This window comes from Natrix helvetica, assembly GCF_964273705.1.
Source record: "Natrix helvetica genome assembly, chromosome: 1".
Classification (NCBI taxonomy): Eukaryota; Metazoa; Chordata; class Lepidosauria; order Squamata; family Natricidae; genus Natrix; species Natrix helvetica.
The window spans coordinates 134,313,306-134,324,647 of record NC_138548.1 but is presented as its reverse complement, the minus strand read 5'-3'; the positions used below and the strand labels follow the sequence as shown (position 1 = coordinate 134,324,647).

The window sequence follows — 11,342 nt, the reverse complement described above, 5'->3', positions numbered from 1 at the left end:
CTAGAAAAACAAACGAATTTAGCAGTTCTCATCAGACAACAGAATTTCGCGCTGGGATGGCTGTCCCTTTGAAGGGTCGCATGTATCCAGAAACGGGTAAAAATCTAGTGTGTATGGAATGCTCGCTCTGCAAAAGGCTGGAAAATGATTGTATAAGAATCCGATTCCGCAATTTAGGAGATATTTGATGGCCTTGACACACATATAAATTGACTCTTAGAAGTCTAGATCAATTTGTTCTCTTGTTTTTAGATTCATGTATATGAAATATTCTTTTTTTAAACCAATAAATGCCCATTATTACTGGTACTAACTGAAAGAGATGGGTGGATGGATAGTCAACCCTGGCCCTAAGTTTTTTTTAACTATGATTTTGTAAAAGTGGGTACAACTAGAAGTGGCATTGCTGCTTAATTAGTTAATTGCTCATTTGTTCAATCGCCTTTCTCTCTCATCTGTGCAGGTTAATCATCCACAATTGCAATGCCTTTCTTCCTCTCAGTATAAGTTACTTACAATTTATTTCTGCATTTACGACGTATCTTCGAAGTCAAGTGTCTTGATCATGCTTTTTAATGTAGACAATCAGTCTTTCTGCCTGGCAATTTTAATTTGGCTGTCCTTGTAAGAATTTGATTTCCATTGTGCACACTTCTACCTATTACCTGCCTATGTTCTAGAATACTGATTTGACAGTTACGTGGATGTGCACATGCTCTATATCAACATTAAGTCTGTTCTTACCAACTCAATGCCCCAGTTTTATAGTACAGTAGTCCTGTGACAAACATGGATAGAGTCCTACAAAAGGCACAACACATTAATCTGTAATTAATTTAGCTACGGCTCATTCAGTTGATCCATATGCTTGGGTTCCCACAACAATACAATACAATACAATACAATACAATACAATACAATACAATACAATACAATACAATACAATACAATACAATACAATAGTAGAGTTGGAAGGGACCTTGGAGGTCTTCTAGTCCAACCCCCTGCCTAGGCAGGAAACCCTATACCATTCCAGACAAATGGCTATCCAACATCTTCTTAAAGACTTCCAGTGTTGGGGCATTCACAACTTCTGGAGGCAAGCTGTTCCACTGATTAATTGTTCTATGATTATATGTTCTAATAATTGATTATTAGATTACTAATAATATATAATTGTTCTATGATTATATCTTCTAATAATTGATTATATGTTCTAATAATTCTAACATATTCAACAGTTAATCTCATGAGTTGGTTTTATGTAACATGTACATCTAAAATATGGTTGGCTAATTTGCAACTCAGTGTGTTTTACGAGAATCTTGGTAAAATAGCCAAAGTGTTTATGCCTGTATTTTAAGATGGAGTGAAGGGAGAGATGCTTGGGCAAGGGAATCTTTTTCATTCCTTGTAACACAGTCACAAAGATAAGGAACTTCCGTTTGACCTGTTGGCTATCCCTCTTGAAATAATCAAGCTAGTGAGTATGGCATTTATCTGTTTGTAAGAAAGGTAGGAAGACTCTGAATACTGATGAAATTGTTGAAAAGGACATGAAGGAACAATGAAGTGTACTAATGTAACTGTGGATCTGAGGGAAATGGGTTAACATCTTTGTTCAGTCATGAAATTCACTAAGTGATCTTGGGTCAACCTCCTGGCCTATTCGTATTTCCTGCTGCAAGAGAGAAAATGTGATAAATGTATTTCTGTATTCCAAGGAATTGAGTAATATATGCTAGTCATACCTGTACCATAGGTGCAGATTGGGCAACAATGAGCACAATAATATTTCCAAAGGCCACAGTTAACAACCAGCCAGCTTGCAGCACAGATTTCATACTAACAGGAGCCTGAAAAGGAGAAGGCATAAAACATTCTTAATATTTTGGAAAATTGGTGTCCATGCAGTACTACCCTGAGACTAGCCCACTTCCTTTGTCAAAGAGGAACACACTGTGGTTCTGAGCCCATGGCCCTTTCAGCATTCAATAATTCCTGCAGTCAAATATGCCAGTGGATTCAGTGGGGAAACAATTGCCATTCTGGAACATTGTTAGATGATCTGTTCATACTAACCAGGAGATTGATGGCTCACTTATACAGTCTATCCTTGAACATCATTGTTTAATGCTACACTTATTGAGGGATGAAGATATGAGGGTAAATTCATTTCAAATCATTATCAGAATATGGCAACCTGAGAAGAGGAGGATTTTGGGACTCAAAATATTGTTTCTCTCTCCTCTGTTCACCTAAGCAGTATTCCCCTACTGGATTCTCTTTATAATCTCATAGGAATTGGAACAAAAGTCTTTGAAAATACGTGAAATTGAAAAAAATCCTAGAATTGGGGAAATCTCAGATAATCTCTGAATCAATCTATCCTTCATCTTGCTTTTTTATTGTCCCAGGGTAAAACTGGATGTCTAAGATAAGTTGTTTTAATGTTTTATGGTTACTTTATTTTATTTATTGCTGGAATCCAGATTGCTAAATTGTTATGTAAATAAGCTGGTTTCTGCTTGCCAGAGAGTTGCAGTGTGTGCATGCTTCTAATGATCAACTACATCAAAACAGGCCCATCTTTTGGCTTAGCTATCCCAGCACTATTCAGACTAGCAGCAGCTTTCAGGGGTCTCAGGCGGAGTTGGTTTGTTTCTCTCATCTCCTGACTTTGATCCTTTTTTTAAATGGTTGGAGATACCTGGATCAAATATGGGATAGGTAAAGCTTTTACTCTGCCCCTGCCTCTTTTCCCCTGACATCTGTGCAAACTGATCCACAAATATGTCAGCACAATGAAACATTGTGATTAAGGGAACATTTGAGAGAAAGAGCACATGGCCCAACAAAAACCTGCTCCCAATTATCTTTCCTGCCATGTGGTTATAAGCCTTGCATATTACTAAATTTTTAAAGTTGAAAGGATTATTCAGGATTACTTAGCATAACGCAGATTAGTTTTTCCAATCATGTAATAAATGGTAAGTCATCCATTGTGACAGTTGCTAATATTTCTCCTGATTCCTGGAACATACAAGGTTATCCCAAGAGGCCATTGTTCCTATTGGGCTTGAAATTTCCATCTGTTTGACCTCATTTATACTTCAGAATATAATTTGCCATTCTTGAACCAGATCTTGGTTTATTTATTCAAATGTTCATCTTTTATGATCTGTAGAAAGAATATCACCTCCTCTGCTTCTTTTTTAAACAATGCCTTATTTGGACGTCAAACTGAACACCAGCAAATTACCATGTTTGCACACAATTAGTGCTGCTTTATAAAGCCACTCCTCACTGGTAAGTTTGTCATTCAGAAAAATGGTGCTTAAGCAATCCACATGACTGAGAGAGAGGCTGCAAAGATCACCTCATCTTATTCAGATCAAGTTTTCTTGTGCAGTCATGCCAATATTACTTTTATTCCAGCATGCGTTTTTGTCAGTCATAAAAAATTTGGGCTTAAGTACATTTACATACATTTGGGCGCAGAAAATTAGTCAGAAAATTATTTTTTGCAACCGTTTATTACCATTTATTACCCTTTTATCCACAAACGGTCGCTAACTGAAGTAGTTACTAAATGGCTGTATTGCGTTTTGTGGCCGTATTGTGCTTAGGGACAAGATGAATTGAAAGGACAACTCTGAGTAGAAAATAACTAAGAGGACTAGAAAAAAAGATAAAGTGAATATTGGCAGAAGTCCAGATGGAAGAAAGGGAAGGTCTAAACTATAACATCTAAGAAAAAACTACTCTATTAAAAAAGAAACACAGATATGCAAATGTGGGCAAGCAAGCTAATCAAACCTGCCCTGGGTCATTTAAATGGAGCAATGGATGCCATAGAGAAGATGAGAGTATTGTAAAGCAACTCACCTTCTTGGAGCAAATTAGAATAGAATAGAATAGAATAGAATAGAATAGAATAGAATAGAATAAGCTGTAAGGAACACTGGAGGTCTTTCAGATAAGTGACTGTCTAGACTCTTAAAAACATGCAGTGATGGAGGACGATTTCTGGAAGCAAGCTGTTCCACTGGTTAATTGTACTCCCTGTTAGGAAGTTTCTCCTTAATTCCAGGTTGCTTCTCTCCTTGATTAGTTTCTAACCATTGTTTCTTGTCCTGCCCTCTGGTTTTTGGAGAATAATTTGACCCCCTCTTATTTGTAGCAGCCCCTCAAATACTGGAATATTGCTGTCATGTCACCCTTATTTCTTCTTTTCTTTAGACTAGCCAGACCCCAAATCTGCAGCCATTCTTCATATGTTTTAGTCTCCATTCAGCAGTGTCCCTCACATGCCTTCCACAGAATAAGTTCCATCATGGCCAGGTTTGATAATGCAAGTAAGTCCAGGTACCTGCTTACTTTGTGTACCGGCAGTATATTCTGGCAGAATATTTGGTCTTTTAATGTATTCATTTGTTTTGTTGCTACAGGAAAAAAATGTAAATCTACAAAGTTGGTAACCCCAAAACTGGGAAAAAGTATCTCACTCTTGTCCTTTTTTAATCTCCTTTTCACCAGCATCCTGGTGTTGCGTCAGAGGATGAAAAATAGCAATAGCACTTATATACTGCTTCACAGTGCTTTACAGACCTCTTTAAGTGGTTTACAGAGTCAGCATATTGCCCTCAACAATCTGGGTCCTCATTTTACCAACCTCAGTAGGATGGAAGACTGAATCAACCTTGAGTCTGGTGAGATTCGAACTGCCAAATTGCAGGTAGCTAGCAGGCAGCAGAAGTAGTCTGCAATACTGCATTCTAACCACTGCACCACTTTAGTTCTTAAATTAAATAAAAAAGAATCAAAGATAGAATGCCTAGAAAAGTTCCAATTTTGGAGGACATCTCTGAAAATTCATCTCAAAACTAAGAGAGTTACAGTAATTTTCTAGAAAGTAATTCAAATTACCTGTTTTGAAAGGTGGGAATTATTTTAACCCAACTAGCCATTCAGTTGTTTTAGACTAAAAATAAATTGCAGATAGGCTTAGGCTGGTGCTTCCATAATACATTTAACATGGTTAAGTATATTGAATGAACAGGGCCAATTTCTAACCTCAGGGTCACAACTTGTTTTATGAAATGTTTTTCATATACACAATTAACTTCAAATCCTTCGTTTTTAGAAGTATGAAATAAAATATCATTTTTAGCATTAAATTTGTGGGAGGTATCCTTAGAGTATGTAACATGGCATACTAGTTATAATTAAACATCTCCAGTTGCGCTGATGAAGACATCAGCAAAAAGCAGATTGATTGACTGCTTCCTCCACCCCATAAGATGCTGGCAGAGTCGCCAGATGGCTGGCCCAGGGATTCTCTGCCCCAACCTTCAATAAAGAGCGAACATCTGAGGAGGGCAGTCTTGCTCACAGAAAGAAATATTGGAAAGAGACGTGAGCATTATGATTCCTACATCAGTGCTTCCTAATCTTGGCAGTTATAAAAGGTGGCTGGGGAATTCTGGGAGTTGAAGTCCACCCAGCTTCAAGTTGCTAAAGTTGAGAAATACTGCCCTAAGCCATAATCTCAGGCATACTTATATACTGATCACCAAGTTTAAATGGGGTCTGGACTGAGGTGCAAACTGCACTGACCTTGCCATTTAATCTCTTTGGATTTGATTTTGGCAGATAACCTTTTGCAACCTTCCATCTTGGCCTCTTATTAACTAAGGACTATTATTTATTCAGGATGTCTTCCTTGTATGAAGTCCTAAGAACTGTACCTGGGAGTAAGAAAAAGCAAGGCCTGTAATGGAGAACATCACTTCCCCAGCTGATATTAACAGATACTGTGGAATCTGCCATGAAATATGGACGTTGTTAGCTGGAATATCTTCTATCTTCCATGCTTGGAGTGTCTCTGTAGAAGTCTGGTTGGGAGGAAAAATAGACATGTTGGTGATGGATTAGCCAGTCCAAGTTAATGCAGAAGTTAGAATACAGTGGGGGAAAGCTTTCACTCTTAAAATTATAGCAGGGCTGTCCTCTTGGGCCCATTGAAGAATTATGAACTTACTGATTGGACTGAAATAAAGTCATTATTTCAAATGTCAAATAAAGCATTAGCAAACTCCATTTTTACTGGCAAAATGTGGCACTGTTTATGAGATGTCCTTAATCACCATATAGGGAGAGACAACAAGGTTTCTCTTAAAAGCTAAAAGAGGTGAACAGTAATTACATTACTCATTGGGCTGTGGAAAATGTTAGGAATCCTTTCCAAAGAAATTTGGAGCTGACAAAAAGATTGGTCATTTGAAGTAACACTTCTAATCATTCACATTCTATGGGTTATCCAAACTGCTACACCATTATGCATCATTCTGCTTCCTTGTGCATACCTCTTAAAGTACAATAGATCTACAGCTGAGTGCAATTAATTACAGCAGGCAGCTTTGGACAAAATCAGTGATTTTGTAAATGATAAGAATAGATATATAATAAAATGAAATATTACCAAGAGAAAATTAAAAATGGGCCAAATCGGATAGCATCAGTGGCAGTGTTTTACCATCCTGAGATATGCTAATGAACTCTTGGTTAATCACAGTCTTGTAATCTAGATTCCCCTTTCCTCTGGGTGTAATGCACATAACTTTACAAAAAGTAAGATGCAATTACTTAAAAGTTCTGAAATTTTTGCCCAATCCAGAATATGATTATTTGCAGGTAAAGGTTGTTTCAATATCTAACACAAATAGTTACTATGAATGAATAATGAATGCACCAGAATGGGATACGTTTTCTCTCAGATGTTGTCCCTATTATCCTTTATCATTGATAGGAGTTAGAATCCAACAACCTTTTATAGGTCACATGTGTATAATATGTGTTCACACTGCAGCTTCTGTAAAGTATTAGAAACCTAATGCTCAACAAGGGAACAATTTCTGTATGAAATATCTAATTTTTGCAATTTGAGAGATCTATTTCTCTATATGAAAGACAAGCTTTTAGAGCTTCAGAGCTTAGGGGAAATAAAAGTGAGTGAATTGAGTTTATTGGAGAAGGCATTGTGTATAGAAAGTGTATAAAGAAATATTTCTCCCTCTTGCATAATACTAGCTTTCAGATACCTGAAGTGAAATTGATTGACAGGAGAATCCAGCCAGTCAAAAAATATGTCTTCATTCAATTGATGCCCCAAGGCTGTATTGATCGTCATTTGGCTTAGGTTTCTTTAGCTGATTCAATAATGTTTCCTTGATGCTCTTGTTAGATACAAAATTCCACTGAACCCCAAGGTCATTTTTCAAAGTACAGATAGTCTTCATGTCAAGACTTTTCTTCAAGACTTTCTTTTAAAATTTTGATTAATTTCAATAGGGGATTAATCAGTAGATTTACTTAGGAATCCAGCAATAGGCTATCAACAATAGACTGCAGGGCTTGGTTCCAGTCTACTTGGAATATCTAAATAGCAATATTTAGCTTCTTCTTTTTGTACCATGTCCGTCATCGGACATTGGCGATCACATTGGTGAGCTTATTTTTATCAACAGCCGCATGAAAAAGTGCTGCCAAATTTTTTCCAAACCAGTCCCTTAGATTTTGAAGTCATGTTGTTCTTCTTCTGCCTGGACCTCGTTTGCCTTTGATCTTTCCCTGGAGGATTAAGTGAAGGATGCCATATTTTTCCAGGTGTTGCATCACATGTCCAAAATATTCTAACTTTCACTTTTTAATTGTTTTGATTATTTGCCTTGGCTTTCCCAAGCGGCGTATCACCTCGTTTCTGATTTTGTCAATCTGGCTTATACGTGACAGCCACTTGTAAATCCACATTTCAAATGCTTCTAGAGCAGGATAGAAAAGATGTAACATCTGACAATCCTGATTTTCAATTTTAGGCTTAAGTCGTGGCTGCAGAAGACCTTTTTCATTTTGAAGAATGCTGTTTGTGCTTTCTCTATCCTTGTCTTTATTTCAGTGTTCATGTCCCAACTTTCATGTAAATTAGAACCGAGGTAGGTGATCCTTTCAATTTTTTCTAGTGGTATTCCTTCCAAAGTTATCGGTGGTAAATGAATGGGTTCTTTGCTGACCACCATGATCTTGGTTTTTGAGGTGTTAAGCTTCAAGCCATAGATATTTATGTGACTCTGTTGATGAGGATCTGAAGGTCTTCATGCTTACTGGCAAGCAGAACTGTATCATCAGCACATCTTAAATTGTTGATCTGAACACCATTTACTTTGATGCCAGCATCAATGTTTTCCAGTACTTCATTGAAGATTAACTCAGAGTAGATATTGAACAACAGCAGAGACAGAATACATCCTTATACATACTTATATATATATAAGCCATTGTGCTTCAATCCTGAGTGTATAGTCTTCATATAGAATGTCAGATTGCCTAGTTTTGTACGTGATTTTGGTGGTTGCTTCTGTGGTCTTGGCAAACATTTATTGAAATAAAAGGTTCTGTTCGTCAAGCCTCAATAGTAAATTCTATCAATAATGAATAAGTGCGCAAATAAATCACCGGGGCTGATTTTCAACTTAGAAGATGAGATTGGCCAGGCTCAAATTCTCTTCTGAGAAGTTGGAAGCAGTTTAGAAGGCTTTAGAGGACAAATAATAAAACATCAAATATTTATTAAAAAATAGAGACAGAGAACAATCTTTGTCAGGCCCACAAGATTTCTAGGAGGAAGTTTAATTTTTGCCAGGTAGCCTTTGCTCACCTTTCCCTCTTTTTTATAGTCATCTGTTTGAAGTCAGAATTGAGTTTTCTATTAAAAGAAAGTCACTATTATATCTAGCCACCCATGTGTTTATCCAGTCATCAGTCCATCAAGCTGTTTATTTTTCCATAAACTGATAGGTTTGTAACTCAATCTAGTGCATATTTATCCAGGAAATAATCCTCCTGTGCTATGCTCAGTGTGTTTTGATCCCAGCTAGACAAAGGATCATAGCCCCAGTATGCCATTCTTTTTTCTAGTCCACATATTTCAATTCAATCAACAAAGCAACCAAATGAATAAAAATGAATACCTTCCCTATTAATGGCAGGGAAAGTTTAGGCATAATGTAAATAAGTTGATATTGTTCATGGTTGCTGCCAAGTTTGGAAAGGCCCCGTTCAAGCTATCATCCAGGCCTTTCCGATGCTTGCTGTGGGGCCCATCCATTTGATCTTACAATGATGCAGCACAAGAGGCAGAAATTGTCAGACGTCCAATGCTGAAAACAAAAAATGAAGGCAAAGCAATGCAGTAATGAATTTTCTCAGAATATTCTGAACATAACAGTGGGAGTGATCATTGTGATTTCTCTTGAGAGTGTTGAGCCATAGAATGAAATACTTAAAACAATAAGGCTGGAGCCAATGAATCTGTACATTTGCTCATCTATGACAGATGATCATACTCGAACTGCATTTGATGCATTCTCAAGAAAATGTGCTTAGAATTTTATCCAAAGTTTTACTGATGACAGCAGGAGAATTATACGTATATGGTCTCTTTCATTCTGATTTCTGTGGCATTTAGAAGTTCGTAACTTTTGGTATATCAATTGTTGCATTTGCGTAAAATTTTTTGGATAATGCTTTTAATATGAAGGTCTCATTTGTTTGCAGCCTAATCTTATCCCTATGGGTTTTTGGGGGGGGAGAACACAAAATAGATTTATTTCAGTAGCTGATTCAATAGAAATAGAAAAGGCATATATATTCAAAAGACAACTTACTTGTGTTAGGACAACTGTGTATGAAGCTCCAAAATCCAGAAGGCCAAGCTTCAGAGCAGATACTTCTGCTCTCATTTGGAAATTTGCATTGTTGTACCTAATACAGAAAGGAAAAACAGTTGTTGCTGGTTAGCTTCTCCTAGGCAGAGCCATTAAAAATATCTTTAAGCTGATGGGGAACCATGGATAATTGGGGACATGTTTTCAATCTATAGTAAGTATGTACAAATTTCTTAGGAACCAGGTTATTGATCAGAATCTATTTTACACTGTAATCTAAATTGCCATCATAGTTTAATTATCTATTTCCTGGTATCCTGGTGACATAAAATCCTCTGTTTTCTAGTGTTATTCCAGCTGACTGGCTAGTGTACATACTGTCTGGGACTGAAGGAAATTTTAATTCAACTTTGGAAGAGTAACAGGTCCCCTATCAATGTAGCAGAGTATTCAGCAGCTGGGTAGGTACATCAGTCACATATTCTCTCGGAAAAAGGAATCAGTGGTAGGTTACGACCGGTGGTGTGTTACGACCGTACCGGTGCCTGCTGGAGCACCAGGTACCGTTGCGGTACAGTGCTCCAGAGAGCCCACATGTCCGCCTGTGCTGCTTACCAGTATTTGAAATTTTCGGGGCTTCCGTGCATGTGCACGGAGCATACACTGCCTGCCTGACATTCCACCAAGCAGCTGGAGCATCACAGAGGCATTGCGGGGGTAAGTATGCATGCACATGCACGCGCATGGTGCACACATTCATCTGGTGGACACCCGGCCCCATGGCACCATATCGGTTGCACCGGGATCCGGAACCCACCACTGAACAGAATGTAGTTCATTATTATTTTTTTGCAAGGAAGTGGTCCTAGGTTCAGATAGAGAGCTTTCTGGTTAGTAGACCTAAATGGAGAGCAACAGTGATAAATGACACTGGGCAACAGTTTTGAAGGACAATTGTAGCCTCTGCTGATATACTTTGTTTAGCAAACATCTGTGCATCTCTCCTAATGCTTCTCTCAGCACAATCTCTCTTGTTTTCCCTTTTCAGATATAGAATGATTATAATGACAAACGTAATCAGCTAGAAAATCTAGCCCTGTATCTTCCTGCAAAGAATAGAATACCCTATATCCTTTCCTGTACAGCCTAATCTTTTTCTTTGGTAGGGCAAATAGAAGCAGTAAATTGTAGCATAAAATCTCCCCCCCCTCCCCGCCCAGTCTTCATAATCTTTGCCACTTGTGAATGAAAGACTGGATTATGTAAAACAGTTGACATATTTGGAGGAAATCATGTGAGGAAAAAATGAATCTAAATGAGAGACATGAAACTGCTGTTTTATTTGGAGGGCAGAACATTTATCTAATACAGTGTACCTGCGCAGTGGTGACTTTGTAGAGATTATTGTGTATCATTGAATAATTCTTTTCAATGAATATGCATGGGGCTGAAATTATGAGGGTCTCTTCCTGTCCTTTCTAACCATGCTGAATTCTTTTTGTGCAATATAAGTCATGGGTGTTCCATGTTTCTATTGCTGATTAAGGAAGTCCATATATGTATGTGTGTGTTTGTGTGTGTGTGTGTGTGTGTGTGTGTATTGCATTTGTGCTGATA

At 37.6% G+C, this 11,342-nt stretch overlaps 1 protein-coding gene across 2 annotated transcripts in view; it reads right to left on the bottom strand.

Annotated features, from left to right (window-relative positions):
* The window catches only part of SLC15A2 (solute carrier family 15 member 2), an 87,811-nt gene that overhangs the window by 2,096 nt on the left and 74,373 nt on the right, over window positions 1-11,342 (bottom strand). For both annotated transcript variants that reach the window (XM_081933020.1, XM_081933019.1), the window contains 3 exons: window positions 9,726-9,822; window positions 5,751-5,897; window positions 1,752-1,856 (listed from right to left, as the gene is read on the bottom strand). In XM_081933020.1, coding sequence (XP_081789146.1) covers window positions 1,752-1,856; window positions 5,751-5,897; window positions 9,726-9,822 — 349 coding nt within the window. The remainder of the gene's footprint in view (window positions 1-1,751; window positions 1,857-5,750; window positions 5,898-9,725; window positions 9,823-11,342) is intronic.